At 36.4% G+C, this 25,116-nt stretch overlaps 1 protein-coding gene across 2 annotated transcripts in view; it reads right to left on the reverse strand.

Annotated features, from left to right (window-relative positions):
- Positions 1-2,891: 2,891 nt before the first annotated feature.
- STS (steroid sulfatase) overlaps positions 2,892-25,116 on the reverse strand; it is a 109,049-nt gene continuing 86,824 nt past the window's right edge. For both annotated transcript variants that reach the window (XM_052705669.1, XM_052705668.1), the window contains exons 11-12: positions 21,043-21,410; positions 2,892-10,273 (exon numbers count right to left, since the gene is read on the reverse strand). In XM_052705669.1, the coding sequence (XP_052561629.1) occupies positions 10,244-10,273; positions 21,043-21,410 (398 nt within the window). In that variant the 3' untranslated portion in view covers positions 2,892-10,243. The remainder of the gene's footprint in view (positions 10,274-21,042; positions 21,411-25,116) is intronic.

The raw sequence follows: 25,116 nt of genomic DNA on the forward strand, positions 1-25,116 counted from the left end.
CCAGAGGAAAATTATTACTCCTTTGCAGTTAGTTGATCAAGTTTATTCCATGATCATTTTACAGGTGCTAAGCTGTGTGGCTGAGCACAGATATTAAATACGTTGAGCGTCTAATCTACATAGGTGTTCAGATGCTAAAGTTCCATGGGCAGTAACTGATGAAATAAAGATTAATTTGAAATTAACTAACTTTTTAATGCCTTAATCACTCCAGAGTATTTAAACAGAATGAAATGCCAAATAGGAAAAACCAGTGATATATGGTTGCCTTGGTACAGCAATTCTTTCTTGAGCTGTATAACTGATTGTATTCTATAAAGCTACCAAAATAAAAACAGATTATAGAAGTGAATTCTCTTCTAACTACCTATTCTAAATGTAACCATGTGTTACATAAAAAGTAACTCTAAATTAATGAAATAGATCCAGGATAAATACAGTTTTGTATTAATTATTTGCATCAAATAAAGCAACTCCATTTTAACTTTCTTTGAATGCTACGAAGAAAAAAACTTTGACTATATCTGTTTTCAAAAGGCTAGAAGATTCTGGAGCACAATTTTTTTTGGTCTTGTAAAGATTATATTGTATTTACCATTGCATTGTCATGGTCAAAATAGCATAATAATGCAGACTAATATTAATATTGATTAATTAAAAATGAAAGATTTAATGAACATTTTAAAAATTATCACAGGCATCTCCTAATGTTCAGGACAAAAATACTGAAAGCACTAGCATATCCAGACAGTTTGTTTCAGCATACACACCCATCTGTAATCTCTCACCCATTTCTAGATTACCATTCAAGGATATATATTTTTAAACACTTCTCAACTTGTTCAGTTTTTATATGCAAACTAGCATAACTTGGGCACACAAATCCCTAGTAGTTATTTTTATTTACTTTGCGCAATTGCAAAGACAAATCATGCAATGGAATGTCAAGTTTCATGCATCCATTTATTTGAAACAAGATGTCTTAGTATTCTGTATTTTCAAATCCCCTTTCTTGTTTCATCCTCAGTTTGTTATGCAGGTACACTAGAATCACGGAATCCTTAGAGTTGGTAGGGACCTTTAAAGGTCACCTAGTCCAGCTCCCCTGCAATGAATGGGGACCACATCCACAGCTAGATCAGGCTGCCCAGGGCCTTATCCAGCCTTGTCTTGAAAGTCTCCAGCGACAGGGCATCAATCATATCTATGTGAAAACTGTTCCAGTGCCTTATCATCCTCACAGTAAAAGACTTTTTCTTTATATCCAACTATATCCACCCTTTTTGAGCTTGAAGCCATTTCCCCTTGCTCTATTACCACAGACTCTGCTAAAGGGTCTATCCTGCTCTTTCCTGTAGCTCCCCTTTAGATATTGAAAGGCCACTATCAGGTTACCTCAGAGCCTTCTCTTCTCCAGGCTGAACAGCTCCAGCTCTTTCAGATTGCTCCCATTGAGATAAAATTTACATTTTAATTTGCTTTTAAAGGTAGCGGTCTCCCCCTAGACATGTAGAAAATTATTATTCTCTCTCTGGTATCGTTTATCAGAAAATTCATTTTCACTTTCCCCACAAGTTAAGATTACCACCAGTGCAATTATGACTGTGCTTTCCTCACAATGCAGTCACTCCCATGCAAATGGGTAACGTGTATCTCACTGAACTAAGAAATAATTAGTAATTAAAATTCTCTTTCTCAGAAATCTCATTCTACAGTGTCCTTCTGAAGAAAGAGCTGTTAAGTACAGCTTCTAGTTTTTATGTGGGGCTCCAGTGTAGGAACAAGCCTGGAATTGCCTCTCTTGCTATCTGAATTTATTCTGTTGCTTTGATGAAAAACAGCTGGCATTTTAAAGTCCTTATGATTTTGTAAGAATTCTCCTGCCTATTTTACTTCCTACCTTCTGTGCCCTTATTTTCTGATTTCTTTCATTCTTTGGGTAACTTGGTCAGTCTTACTTTAAACATAAGATCAAAATTCTGTAAGACAACACAAATATGGCCTAGAAGATATACTAGGTCTGTTTGGTATAACAAGACAAGATTCACCAACTCTTGGAATATGATTCCAAGAAACAATGTCATTTGGCTTTATTCTGTTGATTTGTTCTTTGTGTTGAGAAAACTCCAATCTCCAGAACTTTTATGGCAAGCCAGGGAGAATTTTGGCTTCCCTCAAGTCTGGAGGCAATACATAACTAATGAAAGATCTATTCCAATGAGAAGTTCACAGATAGAAACAGGCAAGAGAGAAGCATAAACTGATACTTTTTTAAAAGCATTTGGTAGACAAAACATAAAAAATGCCAGCACTTTTAAAGCCCCATTCCTCTTTTCTTCTTCAAATGGGACTTTCACGCGTGGTCTCACTTGGAACTGATGAGGGAGGATACATATAAAGACAAAAATTTGAGAAGGAAGTCGAGTTGGAAATCCCTGGAGCTGCAAGTTCTGGTATAGGAATGGCAGGAGGACAGCAAAACACCTCATGTGAAAGTGCTAAACCTAGAGATATTTATTGTTGGTGGTGTTTTTTTGTTTTTGGTTTTGGTTGTTGTTTTAAACATATATTTATGGGTTGAAAAAGGATCTCTCATTTTGGGAAACCCTTGCACTGGGGGTGACAGTTCCAGAGTATCTACTGCAGCTTTATAAGAAAAATAATCTGTTCATCACATCTAAATTACTGGAAAAGTATAAATGATATGTCATGATGTCTTGACTGATGGCAAATGAGTTCTTGCATCACAATGTGGAAGACTAATGCTAAATATATCAGTATTGACGTGAGCAGTAGATTACACATAATATACTGTTTTAAGTAATGTTAACAGCCAAAAAATGAAAATGAGAAGGAAATGCATGCTAAGAAATCACACAGACTGATAAAAATTGGATTTTAGAAGTTTATTATATATCATAATAATGCAGAATAGTTACAATTCAATTAGGAAATTGGTCTGTTTCAGTATTCTAAACAAAAGATTATGGTTTCCTACAGAGGAAAAAAAAACCTCACCCCACATTCTCTTCTTTCTCGTCATCAGTAATCAGTATTGTATCTGATGAATCCTCCAGGAAGAAGTATACAGCTGTTTGCTATCTTGTATCTTTTATGTGAGAGGCCACTGACCCCATCTATAAATTCGAAGATACATATGTGGTAAAAATATTTCATATGATAGAGATTAATTTCTTAGCTCTATGGTTTTGCTCTGTTTCTGTAATCTTTTTCAAGAATCTGTTATCTAACACTGAACTGAATTGGACCTAACTGTGTTACAGAGATAGAGTGCCTTACTGAAACTTTAAAAGAAACGATAATGCATCTTGAACACTAAATTAATGTTTTCTTGAAAGACCTTAAAGGAGCGTAGGATTCACAGTATGATTCTAAAAGTAAGGTGTAGAGGGCAGGTAACACTCATAAGCAGTAATAAAAACAACCAAAATGCCTGTTATACTAGAACAGAGATAAAGCTTTGTATTTCTTGGAGAATAAAAACCTAAACTGGATAAGAAATGTCTTTTTAAGCAATATTGCATTACAACAAAATGTATCATCTGATAGCAAAACATATGGTATCTAGCTCTCAGAGTTAAGTCACCGATAGCTGGGAGTACTTTAGTATCTGGAAAATGATCTCCTTTTACTTATAAACTGATACATCGATTTGTACTCCTGATTGTAGGCACCTGACATAACTCTTTCCTCTTTACTTACATTAATGCCTTCAGGACATAAAACATAACAGCTTCTCTCAAAAAACAGAGGAAAGGCAACAGTGAGTTACTAGCCAGAAAAATTGTTGTTGCATTTTTATTAGTGGAAGAAGTGGGGGAAAAAATACTTTCATTAGAACATACTCATATTTATGTCAAAAAGGGAAATAATTTTTTCTCACCCCTTCTCTCTCTCTCTCTCTCTCTCCCTCAAAAAAAAAAAAAAAAAAAAAAAAAAAAAAAAAAAAAAAAAAAAAAAAAGAGGGGTAAGAGGAGAAAAGAAAGAAAAAGGTAGAAGAATAGTCCAAGAAAAAAAAGAAACAAACAACAAGTTTAATTTGAAATTAAGAACAAATCCAACATGACTGATTGAATTTTTTTCTCCCCTGTAATTATACAACAAAAGGTTTCATAGTGAAAACAAAATTCACCAAGTCAGCTTGACTCCCTTGTACCTTAGTCATAAACTGCCCACATTCGTATGAACACTTTGCTTCACTATAGATAGTTCTTTGAAAACTTGATGCTTGCTGAGAAATGCTTGCCACCATGGCCACATATCACAGTTTGAATTTAAACTAGTGTGGTAAACATTTTCAAAATAATTTTAAATGCTTACTCTATAAGTAGTAATCATGACTTTCTCTTAACCACATGACATTGCAAAGCTTTCAAATACCTCCTGCATCTCAAATCTTTCATAAAGAAATCATTTTCTGATACATTTTAAATTCTTTTCCTTTGAAGAAAAACTGCTTACAATAAAAATCCATTTATGCACCTAGATTCCTAGTATATGATATGTATATTTATTTCTGTCATCGTTTTTATGATATTCCAAAGAGCGTTTCATTCTGTATGACAGTGATAAGCACTTTACCACTCCTGCATCTTACAGAAGGATGAGTGTAGCATTTTCTTAGGTGATCATAATTACTGTCGAAGACTTGTTAGAATCACTTTTACCCATGGATACTGCAGGTAAAACAAAGAACATATTGCCAATGTTACCTGTTCTGGCAACTTAAAGGAAGCAATTTAACAGCAACAGTGGAAAATGAGATCATAAAGGTTAATAGGGTAGAGATCATAACAATAATTTTAATGGAGTTTTAAAGATTCAAGTTATATTTTTTCCTTTTTTTTTCTTTCTTTTTTTTTTTTTTTTTTTTCCAAAGGATATTCTGAAGGCTTATAAAGGAAACTTAATGATGTACATGCTTGTGCATGAAAGGAGTAACTGCATTAGTATACCAGAAGGTACATTTAAGAGGAGACCTCTTTGGAATATGTAGCTGTTAGTGTGTCTTTAGGGTAAAATAGCTACATTATTTTATCTGGGAGCCATGGCAACGTGGAGGTGCAAGACCAAGTACAGATTGAGTTCAAAGGATCAGGTTGTCAAGCAGCATCTTAAATGAACTCAAATCTGGCATGGATCTCCAGATATATCTATGCAAGTTAAACCAAGGCTTTTTAACTGTCAGTGTTATTTAATCTTGCTGATACAAGGACACAGAGGAAAAGATGAGAACAATGTGGTTGAACAGGCAGCAATGCACAGTGGTTTCTGTAACCTGTTTTTAAAGGACTCCTAACAGTAGGTTAGCTTAAATTCATGACAATAGTTTCTCAAATTATTTTCTCATTAGACAAACTCAACTGTATGGAAAGCTCTGAAGTATTTTCTCCAAATTTCTTAGTGTTGCAACTTGGTGGCTGGCTCTCCTTGAATGCATTCATTATGAACTTAAGTATTTTCACTATATATAGGCTTGAATGATGAAAAGCTAATGCAACTAGGGAAACCACGTAGTCCAAGTTTATTTATAAATAAGTTGAATTCAAAGGACTGATAGAAATATTAATTCCACTTTTTTTAGGACTGAAATATGACTGCCTTCTATTCTATTGGAAAAAATATGCCTGTGATGATTTTGTTTCTCTGCTGTATTTTCTGTTTTATTCTGTTGTTTTCATTATATATTCAGGTCTTTCTTCCCTCTCATCTTCAACATTTTTGTTAGCAGCTCTTCTCACTCAACTTGTTTGCTGCCTCTCTAAAAGTATCTAACCAGATCAATTCCTGCACAAATCCTTTGTATCTTCCACATTTCCTTTCCTACCTTCCTACTCTCAGATCTGAGGCATATTTTTTAAGTGATATCAGTATAACAACAAATTTCAAATTAATCAATATTGCTATATAGCTGTGACTTCAGCAATGTTTCATCTAATCACAGCATACAGGAAAGGAAAGAAATGCTTCTTTCAGAGTGTTTTGTAAGGGACATCTACCAGCTAGGAGGGATTAGCTACTGGTTCATTTAATTGCACAGGTGTATCTTCTGAAGCAGTGATTAAATTTTCCTCCTGAAACTCATTCATATCCTTCCCTAACTTTCCACCTGAATATCTCCTGTTAATCAATTCTTAAAGTTGGTAATGGTTTTCATCTCTTCATTAGAAAAAGCTGCTTCTTGTTGATGATGAAAATGAAGAAAATTGCTATAGTATAAAAGGAAAAAAAATGCACTGATTTTTTTTTTAAAGGAAAAAAACTTTTCTGTCACACCATTCTCACATCCTCTTTCCACTTTTCTTTGAAAGCTGAGAGTCCTTTCTTATACTGCACTTAGGAATCTTGTTTGTTCAATCAAAGTGACAATGACAGAAAAGCTCTTCACCTCAAGATGCATCAATTATCTGCATTGTTCATGGCTGGACAAGAGTCTGAATATGGGAGATGCAAACTGGAAACTGGTTCTGTATTAGTCCTTAGAAAAATGTTAAGATTCTTTGAGGGAAAAAAAAAAAAAAAAAAAAAAAAGTACATCTACATTTATCATACTCAAATAATTACTGCATTTGAATGATCAGGTTTGAAGACCCAGCTAAATATTTTGAGAACACCATCATGTGACTAAATGTTTCTGCCAGCTGCTGCAGTAACTTTTAGTGAGATGACTGCTGGAAGAAGGAAATGGATGAGCAGAACTATAATCCCTGTCCAGCACATTCCTTAGCAATAGTCTGTGCATGCTTCACCACTGGTGTTACTCATATCATTATAAATGCAGTAAGGGCAAATCTTATGTTGTTTAAGGAATTGTTGAATGAAATCTTCTGTGAAGATGTCCTTAGAGACAAAGGAGTGGAACAAAGCTGGCTCCCTTTAAGGACGCTTTTCTGAGAGTGCAAGAGCTTTCCATCTCTCAGATTAAGAAAGCAGGCAGGGAAGGCAGGAAACAGGTATGGTTTGGCAAGGCCTTTTGGTCAAAATGAAGGAAAAGAAGGGCAAGGACAGACAGTGGAAGCAAGGGTGTATCACCTGGGAAGAATGCAGCGATGATGTCTGGACTTGCAGAGACGGGATTAGAAATGCCAAGGCACAGAACTTGTGTGCTTGGTGAGGGATGTTAAAAAAAACAAGATGGGTTTCCCATAGGTACAAAAATCAGAAGAGACAGGCCAGAGAATGTAACTCCTTTGCTAAATGGGAAAGGATAACTGGCTGCAGCAGAAGTCTGCGGTACTCAATGAGTTCTTTGCCTCAGACTTCACTGGCAGCCAGGATTCTCACATCCATGAACCTTGCATCCCTGGATCTGAACCTCAGATGGGAACGGGGGAAGCAAACTTCCCTTCACTGTAAGGGCAGAACAAGTCTGAGACTGCCTCACGAGGCAGAATATGTACAAGTCCACAAGGCCAGGTGATACGCATCCCAGGGTCTAAGGGAGCTTTCTGATGTGGTGGCCAAGATGCATCATATTTGAAAAATCATGACTATCGGGCAAAGTTCCTGGGGACTGGAAAAAGGAAGACATCACTCATACTTACCAGAAATGGAGGACGGAGGACCTGGGAAACTATACGTCAGTGATTCTCACCTCAGTGCCTGGGAAGATCATGGAACAGAACCTCCTGGAAGACATGTTAAGACACATGAGGGACAAGTGAGTGATCTGAGACAGCCAGCATGGCTTCACCAAGGAAAGGTCATGCCTGACCAATCTGATGGTCTTCTATATGGAAAGATGGCATCAGTGGACAAAGGGAAGGTAAGTGATGTCATCTACCTGAACTTCTAGAAGGCCTTTTATATAGTCCCTCACCATGTCCTTATCTCTCAATTGGAGATACACGGATTTGAAGGGTGGACTATTTGGTGGATAAGGAATTAGCTGGAAAGTTGCAGCCAGAGTGTTGGGGTCAGTGGCTCTGCGTACAGGTAACAAGTGGTGTCCCTCTGAAGTCCATTTTGGGACTGATACTCTTTACCATCTTTATCAGTGACTTAGATGACAGGATTGAGTGCATGCACAGCAAGTTTGCTCATGACACCAAGCTGAGCAATACAGTTAGTACAGCAGAAGGAAGGGATGCCACCCGCAGGGACCTTAATAAACTAGAAAGGTGGGCTCTTGTGAACCTAATGAGGTTCAACAGAGCAAAGTGCAAGGTGTTGCACTTAGATTGGGGTAATCCCAAATATGTATACAGACTGGGAGAAGTAATCCTTGCTAGCAGCCCTGCTGATAAGGACTTAGGAGTCCTATATCTAATACTAGACTAAGTCCTATGGGCCATGTGGTTAACTGAAAATGTATTTTCTGTAAGCGTTGTAACTACTTTTCAAATCACCGTATCTTCATACCACACACAATGTGCTCAACATATTCAGTGGAATGTAGCTGTTAATTGGTGAGTTATAAACCATTTACATCTTAACAACTATCATGTTTATGACTTTTTTTTTTTTTTTTCCCTAAAATTTGAATAAATTCTTTTTGCTGTACTCTAGCCTTTTACAACCAGGGTTTATAGGCAGATAATGACTTTCATACATTGCAAAATGAGACCACGGGGCAAAACCAGGTGAAAAATATGGAGAGACATTTCTGTGAAACTGAAATTAATTGTTTGGCAAAAATCAGGTTATTGACTTCTAAACTGTTTGACACACATTTATTCCAATTAATTTCTATTAGAAATAATAAAAAGCAAATGAATATTGAAACGTGGACAAAATAACCATTGTTGGGGGATGTAATCATCAGGCATGATTCTCATCTAAGATGATTAGTGGAACTTGTAAACAGCCCACTAAAAATTGCGAATTATCTCTTCTAAACAATCAGTTGCTTTGGGTAGGCTTCATGATATGACAGTCCTTAAACAGATTAACGTGCTTCAATTGTTCTAATAGATGTTGACATGGACATGCTACTTTTTTAAAAACAGTTAATAATGCATAAGAATGGAGAGTATGCTGCTTAAACTCTGAACTTTTTCCACTATTTTACGTTCCAAAAAAGATTCCCACAATGAAGGTTTAGAAATACCTACATTTGTTCTTGCCTTATGGAATATCCCTTTTTTATCTATATATGTCCATCCTTTTATTAAGAACTGTTAGATACTGGAACAAACATTAAGTGAGACAGTTATCTTTTGTTTCTGTCAAAGAAAATGTGCATCTTCCTTTGGAACTATTACTTCTTGGATATATTGTGTTTCATCACTTGTCTGTGCTCTATAGTAGCTACAGTGACAATAATTCATAAAAATAGAGTTCAGTGTATGCTTTTAGCATTCCTGAGAAAAAATGTTGTTTATGTGTTGTGTATGTCAGATACTTTGTTAATGTACCTCATTTTTTGTTAGAGCTGTACTTAGATATCAGCATAATTGAGGAATAACAGAATTAGATTTTTTTAGTGAGCTAACCTGACTACTGTTTTACTATTCAACTTTTATCGCACAGAACCAAACAATGGTTAATTTATGTTGCTAAGCAAAATTATTTGCTATTCTATTCAGAAGTTCCTTTTTAGTAGTGTTCAGAATTTTACAAAATTACATTTTTCAAAGGTGCTTAGGGTCATGATGTTGCATTGGAATGAAAGTAAACAAAGAGCAAGGTTAAAGAGGGGGGGATAAATCAGAAAATGGACTTAGTGACTCAGATATTCATATCAAGACAAAAGTCTGTGTCCCTAAGCACAGATGTTTTTTTAAACAAAATTACAAAAAGATGCATATATTGTATTTTCAGTCCTAGATCAGAGCAGTGAGTTCATAAAATCTGAATCTGTTACTGTTAATGTCTTCCATTCAGATAAATATAGAAGAAAATTCAAATAGCCACTGATCCAAACATAAAATATTGTTCATGTAGGTGAAGTAATGAGTACTTTCTTCATCTCAATCATCAACTCTATTAAATTAAGATGTATCTGCCCCCAAATGTATTTTGTCTATTATAATACTATTAGCCTATTAAAACACTGACCACCATAGTTTGATGAAATCAAATTTAAACATTTCTTTCATTTTATTTAAGGAATGGTCGAAGACTTATCACAGAAGTTCTTGATGACCATGGAAGTTGTCCTTTGTCCCAGAATCCAGTGGGACTTCAAGACTCTGAATTTTTCTGAAACTACCCCTGAGATCTTCTGTTTCAGCACATCTGAGTGTGGGGGAATCTATTTGTTTAACCTTGTTGCTTAGAATTAACACAAGAATGACCTTCCACTAGCAACCTGAAAAAAAAAATTAAAAAAATCTGAACTAAAGATATACATGAGAAGTAGTTGTTTATAGATATCTCATAGATCTCTAAATTTTACAGATCATTTCCTATCCAAGTTTAAGACTATAGGCAGCTATCTTTCTCTATTTATTTCAAAGCGAAATATTTTTCTCTACCTCACAACACACAGCTATAATTGTAAACACTTTCTTATTCTGCTTTAGAATTTTTAATTTCATGTTTTTCTCACTCTTCTGCTTATGAAGGTTGGAAGAGCTGGCATATGTTTTTTTTGTCTCTTTCTGGTTACTTATCTAATTTATGTATCTGATTTCTGCATCAGTTTCTCTATCATTTAGCTTATTTCCTGTCCTGCCAGCGGTATTTTATTTCTATGGAGCCATAAGCCAATGTGAAAGTAGCTAATGTTCTTTCAAACTAGTTTCAAACTCTGCATGAAAAATGCTTTTCAGCTCTCATTTAAATATTTGTTTCCCTCAATTTTTAACAGTGGAATTTAACAGCTTCAGTGGTACTTCTTGTGACCCATGCAAAAAAGTTTATTTTATAGCTGGATAGTATTTGACCTTCAGTGCCATTGGATTTATCCTTTATGAAAACCTTTCATTTTTCTGTTATTTTTTATTTTTAGCCAGTACATTCTACATCATGATCGTTATGGTAAATAGTATCCTAGTAACAGAAGGAATTGGCTGTTGAACTCAGTAAAAAATATTAGATTTTATTATATTTCCAACAAAGAGAAAGACTGGAGGCTAGATTTAAATACCATGCAGACAAAACCTGAAACTATGGAAAGGGAAAGGCTGGAAACACCTACCACTTAAACCATATACAGCTTGTGAATTTTGAAGTAAATTAAAGATATCAAGACAGTCAGGAATGAAAAGTTACGCACAAATCAGTGTGTGCATCTTCTCTTAGTGAAGAATCTCACTCAGCAAAGCTTTTGAGTACAGTGGAATGGTAAAGAGTAAAACTGGAAGCATATCTTCAAATATCTTGCTCAACTAGAAACTTTCTGTCATAATCATACTGAATATGTACTCAGTCTTGTGATAATACAGATTATTAAGAAATTTTATCCATTAAGGCATTGTAACTAGTTTTATATCCAATATAATTCAGGCTAAACATTTGTAACTTTAGAAACAAATTGGAAAAAATACTTAGCAGATGGAGACCTAAAATAATTTTACATGCATAATTCAAGCACTTTATTTATTTGCTTGGCAAGTAAGTATTTCTGAAGATACTAGATGGAAGTACAGAAGGTAAAAGTGTGAGCTCTTTTAACACCACAGATATGCACACACTATATTAGAGATTGACTGCTGCATATTAAATGTCATGACTTTTTCCAGAACTTCAGCAGTATTCTTCAAGTCCAGCCCATTCAACAAAATTATAATTGATGTTAACAGAAAATGTAAGAAAATATAAATTGGAAAAGATCTTAACTTACTGTTGGCAAAACTCTATTGTAATTAAAAATATCTCATCCTTGTACAATAATTAAAATGCTGGCACACAAAATGATTAATATGACCTTAAAAACAAATTGCTTGACCTGTATAATGATGACACTTCTTTTAAATAATTTCATTAGGATCTTTCTTCACTGATTTGCATAGCATGGTGGAGACTAAAAAGAACTGAAAATCAGATGAAAAATCGAATGAACAATCAAGTAGAAGTAAACCTACGAACAAGTAAGCAAGGGATAAAATAAGCTTTTGGCATTTAGTTGCCAAATTCTGATCGTGAAAAACTTCCTCTGAACAACCTTGAAATCATTCTTACTTTATAATAAGATTTTAAAGAGTCTAGGAGACAAGTGAGATTCAGCTGCCTAAACAGAAATGTATCGAAGATTATGCAGGTTTTGCTGGTTATTTCATGCTTCTTCTTCTTCCTCTTTCTTTTTTTTTTTTTTTTTTTTTTTTTTAATAAATGGAAAAGCAATAAAGAATTATTCTTAGGCATAATTGATCTCATCTGAGCGTAGTCATATAAGTTACAGTAGACATACCTTGCATTCCTCTTTCCTAGGTAGAAATGGAAGCTAGCTCAGCTCTAGCTATATTCACTGTGAGCACAGAAAATTAAGTAAGATAAACATGAGACCTGGAACCATATTTCTACCTATAATGACTTCTGAATCCTTATGGAAATACATTTTCCCTCAGTGTCTGTGGACTCTGACCCTATTTTCAAAGCATACTTGGTAATGCAAAGATGAGATTTTTCCTGCACAAGCAGAGATTTCCTGCAAATTCTGACATCAAGTAAAAGAGATCATTCCTCTGAGTCTTCCTTCCTGGACTCTTTCCTAGATAAGATGTGAAATATAAACAAAGCAGCTGTCTGGGTGTGAAAAGAGGGTGGGAAAGGAGATTCACATAACTTCAGCCTTTCCTATACAAGCTTTGCCACTCTGTAGGAGAGGATCCTAGATTCATCAGATCAGGGAACAAGTAAGGTAAAGTGACTTCGTAGCCCTAAGGTATGTCTCTTTCTGCTCTAAAGGTGATCTGTGTACTTCATGTGATTAAAAGTATTTAATCAGTCTTGAAGTTTTGTAGAAAGGCTGTCAACACCACCTAACCAAGTGTCCTTACCTCTAGGGAATATTATCCTCTTCTTGATTCCCTGCATTTATGATTGTTTGCTACCCATTGGCACAGTATTAACAGAAAGATGGGTAATATTCTTCACTCCCAGCCTGTATGCCTTCACCAGTCTTGAGCTCATCCCTCATTCTCCTGATAATTTGTGTGCCTCCTCCAATCTTGCTGATACATTCTCTGGTGAAATCCACAGTCTTTTTATTATTATTATTATTAATAATAATAATATATTTTTTTATTTTTTAATTTTTTTTTAATTTTTGTTATTTTTAAATTAGGCATGGCATCACTGGTGGTCCATTTTTAGCTATTGATTCCATACTTTCTCCCACATCACTGTGAGGCTAGACATGCTGGAATGAAACTTTCTGGGGCCCATAGTTTATGTCAGAGATGGGAAGCATACCCAAGACCTCATTTTATGAATATAGTCCACAACCTCTTGTTTACCTCTTTCCAAATTATCTATTCTTCCAGCTTTCTCAGGCTACTGCAACTGTTACAAAAGTTCCTTTTGGAAAATCTAAAGGTTTGTACCCTGAGAATCAGTTGTATAAAAGGAGCCATGGCTTATGGTAGAGGGCAAGTGCCTCTCTACAATAACTGACAAAGGGTTAGGTGTGGCAAGATTTCAACGGTTAGCAAAATTCAGTTTGAGTTTGCATTGTTTTTAGCACATATGAGGAACTGTAGCAACAGTTAAGCACAGATCCTCAGAAGTCTCTTACAGCATTTCTATCTATTTGCAGCTTTACCTAAGACAATTTCGTGGATGAAAACCTCTTCTTTCCATGAAAGGAGGTTGTTGCACTGTAAAATCAAGATATTTATCCATTATGATCTAGACTCTGGCTTTCACAGGTTAAGGCCATTATCTAGATTTTAATGAACAGTCAAGTCAATCTGTGTAACAACCTCCCTTCACACAAAGAAAAGGTTTACCTCTACAAATCAGTCTTAAAAAATCTGTCAAGCAAGATTTTTTAAATTGAACTGTATTCCCCAATACTGGTCTGGACAAAATGGAGAAACCCAAGAAAGATTTAAAACTGAGCCCAGTTTTAAACATGTGAACATGACATCCATTTATGTAGCCTGGTACTGAGTGCTTAGAAACTGATAGGCACAATTGTTAACCTGCAGCTTTCACGTAGTGCTCATTAATGTCACTGCTTGAATTCTAGCTAAACACTTCATTGTCATTAATTTCCAGAAAGGGCAGAATGCCATCTAGCTGCTAGGGATGGCCTCTCACTGCCAAATTTTGCTGAAAGACCATCAAAGACACTTGTCATTCAGTGGCATAAAACTTGGCATCAAGCAGGATTTCCCCTTATTTTTATTAAGTATCATAGGAAAGAAGGATGCAGCGCCAAGCAAATTCTTTTGCTGTGTAATCTGTTTTTAAAAAACCTGGTGAGAGATAAGATGTCTCTGAATGAATGTGTTTCTTATATATATCAGACACTGAGGTATCAGGATCTAAAATTCCTATTCTAACAATATCTCTGGAGATTAAACATTAACATTAAACATTAAGTTATCTTAATGGTAGCATTAATCAACTGCTTCCCAATGCATTGCATATGATCACATAAGATTGGTAACTGCAAATCAATCAGAACACTTTTCTAAATCAAATTACTTTATTCATTTGATGAGATGGCATTGTGCAAAAGATAAATTGTTTATTTTTTTCACACATGGTACAACCTTTTTGTAATCTTTTTTATCACTATGACAGGCAAGTCATTTTTAAAAGTTGTTTTGTGGTTTCCTTCAGTACTTGCTTTCATTTGAGAGCAACAATGATCATAGTGAACTGAAGATATTCTCTTACGCCCAACCTGAGTTTGTAAGGCTTTTGAGATGCTTTGTCTCTAATTTTTTGTGATAAATAGTGTTACACAGAGCAAATTCATATGAAATTCTCTTGTCAAAATGAAGAGCTCTGCCTTATAATTTCAAGTATTTCACAATCTTTTTCACATAAATCAAGTTCAATAAAACATTATCCATATAAAAAAAGCTTTATTAGTTGACAACTGTAGAAAAAAATATTGTTGGATGGGTTATTTTTGTAACTGAGTTGGGCATATAAGCATTTCAAATACAGTTTTCCTTTTAAAGAGAAATACCTATGGCACAAATCTTTTATAGATAAAACTCATATTTCTCTACCCAGGGAGACTGGCATGATTAATATTAAATAAATGCTTTCCAAGTGTTCAGTGGATGCTGTATAAGCACTACAACATAGATCACTCAAGGTCTGCACTGTATGATAACTTTAACTAAAATTAAAGATATGGCCATAAGATAATTGAACAAGCTAGTGTAGTGCAAGCTTCAGTGGAGGCTGGAATTCAGTTCTTTCCATGAGCACAGAAAAACTTCAATGACTGAAGCTCTTGTTGGTGCACGCTCATTACTCTGAGTGCTGAGCTGGCAGACTATAGCTGCTGTAGATAGTCTCAAGAACAACTTGTAACATCCCTTATTTGCTATGCAGGTGAAGTTCTAGGAAGATTTTTGTTGCTTTCAATGTAAATAAAAACAATTGAGAACACCAGAATGATTTGAAAAAGCCACATGGTCTATTGGTGTTCTTAGCACTCCTTGAGTTACCTGCAGTTGTAGCAGTCAGTGAGGCTGGAAGGACCCAGAGTCTGGCTCTGGTCTTCTGCCCTTTCCAGGAACTGAAAGTATGACTGCTGCTCCCTCACACCCTGAAGTTTCAGATTAAGATATCACCTCCTGAACGATGACTAAGGAGGAGCATGGGATCGTGCATACCCATGGGCCTCCAGCAAGTTTTCATTTGGGAGGCTGGCACAACAGGGACCAGCTGGCCGCAAATGCATCCTTGTTCCTTTTGCTTGCTCACAGTTCCTGATGGACTCAAATTCACTTTCAACCAGTAGGACTCCGTCTTCAGATTGGAGAAATCACTAGAAAGACATTTGCTCCCCGGCACAGAGTTCTGTTATGCCAGGTTCCTCCTGCACACACAGCCAGCCTCTCTGCCTGCATTGTACTCATCCAAGATGAGGACTCCTGAAAGTGAGCTCCTCAAAGCGTATTTATGACAGTAAGGCCAGAGAAAACAAAACAAAACAACAACAAAAAAAAGCAAACGTCTGTCTTATGTACAGAATTAGCATGTCCTAATTAGAGTTAATAAAAGGAAGTTTCAATACATGTCCCCTAATGGCAACAGCTGTAAAATGTGTAACCAATGTATTAAATGCTTTAGCAATTGCACTCTCCCATTTGATCAGTATAAGGAAGTAAAAAGGCAGTGTAAGGTGTGCTATCATACATGGCATTAGAACATTGCATTCCTGCAGCTATGCTTGCTCTCTTTTTATTTCTTTCTCAATTGTTTTCCTATGTTGGATGACATCTTATGTTAAATTCTTCTATATTGTCCACACATTTGAACACCCAGATCTCACATTACTACAATGTGAGATAAGCTAGATAAGCTATTGCTGACAAGTGCTGATTCTTACAGAGCTGTGAAGGGTATGGACCATATCCACTTCAATCTCTCTGAACTTTCAGTTGGATTTCATTGAACTGAAAAGACTCTCTCTCTGGAAGACTGTATTTTTTATTTTTTCTTCTTTCTTTTTTTTTTTTTTTTTTTTTTTTTTTCACAGTAATTTAAGGCAGGTCAGAACAAGCTTTTAAGGAGCCGGGAACCTGTGACATCCACAAGGGAGAAATATTAAAGTAATTCCATGTGGTGTCCTATGTCTGCTAAAAAAGGAAAGACTGGGAATAAACATAATTAGAGATAAGTGATTGACATCCTTCTCTACGTGCATCGTTTTTAGCCATCTGCTCTCTCTGCTCCAGGCCTCAACCCCACACGTGTTAAATAGTGAGCAAAGAGCCTACATGCGCATCTGAAGTTTAAGGATACCTTTACACAGTCTACTTTTCCATTTCTTAAATTGTACGCCTTGTAGAGAAGGTGACCAGAAAGTGCACCTTTACCAACTCACTACTGTAAGTACTTCTTATTTTTTCAGTATTCCTAGCAATTACAGAGAAGCTGTTATCCTTTAGGAAAAGATGAGGAGCTGAGAAACAGAGTTAAATGACTTGCTCTGGGCCATACAGGGACTCTGTGATAAACTACAATGTAATACTGTTAAATAACTCTCTAGAGAAATACACTTTCCTCTGAATCTGAACTCCCAGTTTAAACTAATGTATACCACTGTCGGGCACCATGTTACAATATAGATGATAGTTAAATGATAGATTGAAAGCCAGTCTCAAAGTAAAACATTTCACATTCTCCTTATTTCTTCCTTGTTAATACATCGTGATTCACATATATCCTATGAGTAACTTACTATGAAAAACAAAACTTTCCATATTAGATCAGGCGATGCCATAATAAAAATGGTATACTGTGCTTCTCATTTTATTTTGCAGATAAACAAGAGTATTTTAATTACCATGATCTGACATGCTATCTCTAGAACAGAAAGTACAATACTGAAGATATAATAGATTTTCAGCAAAGGGAATGTTTATTTTAGGCATTAAATGAAATAGCATTGCAACAAAAAATATTGCCTTATTTTTAAAAGAATCTTTCTTGAAGGAATAATTGTAAAAATGGAGTTCAGATTTTATTGCTTCTGTCAAAATATTAAAAGCTATATTAAATTAAATTTTGGTAAATATGAAGCTTGTGGCACAAACATGAAATAACTTTTATTATTCAGGGTGACTTGGGTGTGCTTTAATTTCTTAGATTTTATAATTCAAAGTTAATTCTGGCTGGAAGTTAAATAAGTAGAAGATTTGCTGTGTCGAGGTGCTCTAAAAATCAGTTATTTTCACAAAGATCACTTTTTACTTACTGATAGATCAAGGCAAAATATCTGCTGTGGTCAATATGACAAGCAAATTGGAGGAGTCGGTGGCAAATAAATAAGTGGAAAAGTGTTTGAGAGGTTGAAGATTTTAAGAAAGGAGTTCAGAGAGATGGCACCAAAACTCAAGGAGGGTATAAAAGAAAGTCTCTACTCATTCAAGAAGAAAATCAGAACAGAAGAAAAATAATCATTTTGGTATCTCAGTAGGGAGCACAGATCAGCTGCTACGCTGAGAGGAAAAACAATTCTTGAGCCTGCAGAAACTAGAGACATAACAGTAACGTAGCATCTTCCTGATGAAAAATAGGTGAGGTGTGGATGTCCTTAACAATATATACTGAGGTCCCTGTAAAGGTCACAGCCTAGAAACTGTGGCAACAAAAGAGATTCAATGAGGCCTTGTCTGAGTTTCAGCTAGTTACCCAACATATATTTTTGCCCATATGAGTCATCAGAAATATTTGCTTGCAAAAACTGCAAGCAGGAGAGCTGTGGTAACCAAGAGTGCATCCTCCACCCTGGCAGTTGGACCTCCTTCCAGCTGCAGGACTGTCATGGTTTCATGATTTTGGTTATCAGCATTCCATATCACAACATCATGTAGTGCACTGGGATTTAAAGAGTTAATGCTCCAGGTCCAGGCACCTGTTCAGAAGAGAAGAACTACATACCCCAGAACACTTTGCATTCAGAGAGGAGATATAACCCTTGGCAATGTCACAAGACCTCCCCTTTTTCCTTCGGCTCTCTTCCCTGCTGCTCATCCCGACCACATGTATTGCTTCAGCATTAGTGTAAGGCCTACATTTTTTCAGATACTCTCTCATTACATTTGATTTATTAGCTTCAATTCTAATTATATTGTATTATAGTGTGTTATCTTGCATTCTGATACCATATTTAGTAAATTAATTTGTTTCTCCTCAGATCGTTGCTGCTGTTTTTAATTATTTGAGGTCCCCTGTTTCCCCTTTCCGGAGGTGCGGATTTGCGAATCCCTCCACCCCACTAGTCACAGAACGAGGCCAAAGCAGCCCACAAACCATTGACAAGGGCAGGCATTGGAGGGAGCAGCATTAATCAGCACTTTGACTAGAAGATGGGGACCAGGAATTTGGGATACATAGATTCAGTTGGGAACACTACAGAGGAGTATCTGTATTTTAACCAGAGGGATCTTTCTTACTAAATTTATCTTGTACATTCAGTGTTTAAATTAAGCAAGGAGGGAATTATGCTGCATGAATAGCCACCTGACAGCCTTCCAGATACAATATAAACAGTCATGAGAGGTTATTGGGGAAATATCTGAACTGACTTCATCAGCACACATAGAATTTTGCTACACAGAGGTCACAGAGCACATACTTAAGATAAACAGTCATAAACACAAGGTGAAATATCAAAAATTGGACTTCAAGGAAAGAGTACAACATTTCCCAAGACAGGAAATTGCAGGAGAAAAATCAAATAAAATAGATTTTACAGAGAGAAATATACCATATATCACAATATATTTTTATATGACAGGCTTCAGCAGCTCCCAAAAACTGGGTCACAACCTCAATGTCTGCTTGCTGAAGCTATTGCATTATTATCAACTGAGATCCCTTTTGCATTAGTGTTGCACTAATACCACCAAACAGATTGTAATACATCATAATGTTGGAATTAACTAGTGTTTTCTGATAAGAAGCAAGTCACCTTCTATTATCAAGCATCAAATCATAGTATTTTGCTGATATATTCTGCTCTGGTACAATCTGCCAAAGAAAATAGTTTGCCCAGCTACAGAGTGATCAGAAAATGTGACTGAATAAGATGAAGATAAAAATGGATACAGAAATTAGCCCTGAAGTATCATAGATTTCCCAAGGCCTTACTGAGAACTCAGAGTCAGTTGCATTTGGCTTTGAGAAAATGTAAATGTTCGAGTCCAAGTTTATTCTCAGAAAATGGTAGATCCCATCCAAGGAGCTTAAATAACAGCATAAGTATTTAAAGCAAGAACAAATATTATTTATTTGTCAGCCACACTTCACTTATCAGTGGAAGAACAGGTATGGTAAATATATAGTATATTTTTATTATAGTATAAATTTGTAACACCGATATTAAGCATGAACCAAATATTTCATTTTAGCATTTGGGTCATGAATGCCAGGGTTTGTCTACCTCAGAGATTGAACAGTTATTTATTGATTTGTCTGTTTTTGATGGTGGGTTAAGTGAGACAGTATGAATTTGGCTTGCATGTTTTCCAGGAGAGTTATGGTACATGTTTTAAGCACCCATTTGATGCATAAACAAAGGCTGATGCCATGCAACATGATGCTAATGAGGGAGCACGATTTTATTGTGGACTAAGGTTTCCCACTACACAGCTCTCTATATTTTTATGGCACATGCAACATTAGATTCTTAGCAGTCTGTTTCTTATTTGGTGTTGGTCTCTTCTCACTGGTGACAGGTGACAGGATGAGGGGAAATGGCCTTAAGTTGCACCAGGGTAAGTTTAGGTTGGATATCGGGAAACACTTCTTTACAGAAAGGGTTGTTAAGCACTGGAATAGGCTCCCCAGGGAGATGGTTGAGTTGCTATGCCTGAATGTGTTTAAAAATTGTTTGGATGTGATGCTCAGGGACATGATTCAGCAGAGGGCTGTTAGGGTTAAGGGTAATTTGGTTAGGTTGTGGTTGGACTCGATGATCATTAAGGTTTTTTTCCAACATGAGCAATTTTATAATTCTATTTTATATCACTGACAGTTGTTGAATCTGTTCTTTACTTATCAATTATCAAATTATAGTTACACGAACCTTTTCACCATTATATCTCTATTTGTTAATTTTTGGGAGAATGTCCCAATGGCAGTGGATAATACTGAAAAGGACTGTTGAATGTGCATTTAGTGGCTGTAGTTGACAGAAACAGTAAGAAAATTCCTCAGTGTGTATGAACAATTTTGAAGCTGAAGATGTGAAAAATGATCTCTAGAAAAGGTATGCTTTGGTAGATAAGGGCAGCAAAACCTGTTTTATACCATTTATTGTATTACTAAGTCAGAGAAGATGTTTTTTAAGCTCCTTCTCATTGCATGTTTTCTGAAATTCTACTGTAATATTGTACTAAAGACAGTATATCCTATATAACAAGTTCTTCTAAAGCTACCTAGACATTCTCCTTGTTCTGAGAAGGAAAACAAGGAAGTTTATCCAGAATGTACCTCTGACAGGCTGTTTTCTGAGTCATAGTCACAGTAGCAAAACTGAAAGAAGGATGAGCAACACAGCTGTAGCCATGGCTTCCAGACAAGATTGTTCCAGGACAGCTGGTCAGAGACAACTTGAAGCGATCTGGTGTGGTTATCCACTGCTCGCTGTATGACACTGAGAATTTCATAGAACCGGGTCTCTGTTTCTGGGGTCAGTGGGACTTTCTCTTCAGGGTCCCTGGAGAGATCGAAGAGCAGTGGGGGATCATGGTGTGTGATGAAACCTCCATAGCAAAAGCAAACATGAGAGTCATAGCAACCATTGGAATCCTCAGGAGTGAAGTTTGGAGTGAAGAAAAAGACTTTCCAGACGGATTCACCTGCAGTTTCCAAATACAAAACAATCAATGATAAAAAGACCAACTGAAAATCCTTTCAACTTAGAAACTCTAATTTACACCACAATAAATCAAACTCTCTATACAACATTTGACAAAGAAGAACTGCAACATACTGAAAAAGCAAAACATGGTGATTTTCTTGCTATACAAATTTATGAAACAATGATGATCGCTTCAGTCCCTTAGAAGAATTTAACTAAATTACAGAAGACTTAAAAGAACTTCATGTTTTTAAGTAAACAATGCTAAGAAATGCTAAATATTTTCAAAGATATTACACTGTCTTCCTCAAGATATATTAAAATGTACTTTTGCCATTTGACCGTATCCAGACACCACTGAACTATGAATGATTCTCATTTCACTAATTAAAAAAAAAAATAAATCATTTTTTAATCTTTTTCTCCTTTAATCTCCTTGTGGTATTAACCCATCACACTGCCACATGCTTACTTTGCAAACATGTTGAGGCAGACGTTCTCATTTTATTAAATGTGATGACAGAAACTGCTGTAACAGATCCTGTTTCAGGCTTCAAGATGCTTTTTCAAAAATACATAACTATTACAGTAGTTCAATTTTTAGGTGAGACATTGCTTTGTAAACTGGAACCAAATATCTTTCAGATAGGGAATTTTGACTTTGCTGTACAGACACTGAACTGCCTGCACTAGAATAACTTCATTCAGTGTTTTCACTATTCAAGATAAGAATTAATTCCTGTACTAAGAACAAGCAAATATTAGTCATTTCCTTCAAGAAATGATCTTGAACAGAAGACTGGAGAACCTAAAAATACTTAACAGGGAAGGAATAAACAAGAAATGGCTATTATTCTCCTCAAGCATCACAAAATAGATCATGCAGACAGGAATGGACAGGCATTTTAATGGAAGTGCACAATCCTCTCGAGCTGGGGAAGAATGCACCAGAAATAAACCAGGGAATAATTAGAGTCAAAATCTGCTTTTCATTCTTAATAAAAGTAGGATAGTAAACAGCTTAGACCTATGATGCCTGACTACCTATCCATCAGAGCATATACAGACACCTGAAATACACAGTCATTAGTTATTTACTTTCCTTAATGCCCTATCACTGAAACTTTTTTCCAAAGAACCACTCAGAAACATAGATTGTTACGGACTGGAAGGGACCTCTGGGTATAACTGAGTCCAACCCCCTGCTAAAGTGGATTCCCTACACAGGAAAACATCCGAGAGGGTTTTGATTATCTCCAGAGAAGAAGAATCCACAATGTCTGGGCAGCCTGTTCCTGTGCTCTATCATCCTTGAAGTAAAAAGAATTTTGTTCTCATGTTCAGGTAGAATTCTTCCAGATTGTACCCACTGTCCCTTGTTCTGTTGTTACACACCACTGAACAGAGCCTGACTCCATCCTCTTGACCCCTGCCCATTAGAGATTCATAATTGTCTGTATGCTGTTCTCCATGTTGGACAGCATCAGATCTCTCAAGTTTTCTTCATAAGAGACATTTTTGTATCACTTCTTTTATATTAAATACTGAGGGGAAAGCTCTGTAGTATTTTGCTGAATTTTTTTAAGTCCACAGAAATTTTGTTACTTTTGTAACTTGTTAAATATTTATATGTGCAATGGTGGTTAATATTCATTAATCAAGTCACTCGTTCACTAGAATAGAAAGCACTTGAAGGTGTGTGAAGGGCAGAAATGAACCGGTACATCACATGCAGTAACTACATCACACTGAATGTTTTAAAGAAAGGTTTAAAGGCACAAATGTTTCAGTGGATTAGAGAGTCACAGACTGTGGTTCCAGTTCATAACATGAATTTAAAAGAAAATAAGTGACCTGAAGATTCTTTACAGCTTCTTCTATCCTGCAGCATTTTTTGCATTGTAAGGGAATTTACCTTAAGGAACCCATTCAGTGATAGAACGTGGAGACTACCAGTTCATTTAGTCTGCACTTAAATCAGGGTCAGAGGGTGATGGTCATATGCATTAGTCTAGGAGTATCCTCTGAATGCTGCTTGAGAATCAGTACAAGGGAAGCAGCTCTAAAAGCAAAGAGCACCTTGCTGGCACAGACAATAAGGTGTGGAAGGCTTTAATAGGTACTGAAGGCTCTGGCTGTAACAGCAGCAATGGCTCAATCATACTGGGGGGCAGGGACAGGACATGACTGGACAGGATGGGAGCATTTCTCCATCCCCCTTTCCAATATTTTGGAAGATTTATTTAGTATTTGAATTTTTTGTTGTTTCCTCACGATTAAAATTAATAATAATCCCAGAATTAAAAAAATTGCAGGGGTTGGAAGGGACCTCAAGAGATCATTGAGCCCAACCCTCCTGCTAAAGAAGGTACCCTACAATAGGTCACACAGGCAGTCCTCCAGGTGGGTCTAAGTATCACCATAGAAGGAGTCTCCACAACCTCTCTGGATAACCTGTTCTAGCACTGTTCCAGTGTTCCATCACCCTTTCTGTAAAGAAGTTCTGCATATTAGTAGGAAATTTCCTACATTCAAGTTTTAGGTCATTATTCTGTGTCCTATCACTCTGCACCACTGAAAAAAGCCTGGCCTCATTCATTTGCCTCCCACCTTCCCTTAGATGTATATAAACATTAATCAGATCCCCCTTCAGTTTTGTTTTCCTCAGACTGGACAGACCCAGGTTACTCAGTCTTTCCTTTCTTCTCCGTATGGGAGATGCTCCAGGCCCTTAACTGTCTTTGTGGCCCTTTGATGGACTGCTTGTAGGAGATTCTTGTCTTTTTTAATGCAAGGATCCCAGAACTGGACACAGTATACTAAACGTGGCCTTATTGGGGCAGAGTAAGGGGGAGAATCACCTCCCTTGACCTGCTGGTCACAGTCTTTTTAATGCACTGCAGGATATCATTGGCTTTCTTGGCCACAAGGGCACACTGCTCATGGGGAACCTGTTGTCCAGAGCTCATTTCTTGCTCAGAGACATGATTTAGCAGAGGGTTGTTAGAGTTAGGGTAGTATGGTTAGGTTATGGTTGGACTAATTATCTTTACGGTCTTTTCCAACTTGAGCAATTCTATGATTCAATGACTTTATGATCTACAGCAGGTCACCCCCTATCCTGAACTGATGCATGCCATTATTTCTCCCCAGGTGCAAGACTCTATCCTTAATCTTGTTAAACCTCATCAGGTTCCTCACTGCTCAAGTCTCCAGTCTGCCCAGGTCAACAATCTAACAGTCCCCCTCAGACATCTTTGAACTTATGCACAGAACATTGCCCAGAGCAGAAATACGCCTCTCATTTATTGAGATTTAAAATATATATTCTGGGAACCTATGTGATTCTATACTAAGCATTTCTTCTGGCTCTTTAAAAGTGTTTGAGTGTCAGGATGGACAATGAAGAACAGAAATGGCCAAAATCACTATTAATCAGCTTCTGTAGACCAAGCAATATTTACTCCATTTGAGAATTTAATTCAGAGCACTGTAACACCTTGACAGAAAGGCAGAAAAAATGCACATGAGAGCTCTGTGGTCAGGATGTGTTACCATACCCCTATCTTTGATAGAACACTTCCACTGAATTACTTTGAAAACGAATTTTCCATCAACTCTTATATTGTTGGACACTGTATCACCAGGCCATTTAAAGGGCTGACTCACAGCAATATAAATTTAAGGATTCCTGAATTATTGTA

The sequence above is a fragment of the Tympanuchus pallidicinctus genome, unplaced genomic scaffold (assembly GCF_026119805.1).
Source record: "Tympanuchus pallidicinctus isolate F22 unplaced genomic scaffold, pur_lepc_1.0 scaffold6, whole genome shotgun sequence".
Lineage (NCBI taxonomy): Eukaryota > Metazoa > Chordata > Aves > Galliformes > Phasianidae > Tympanuchus > Tympanuchus pallidicinctus.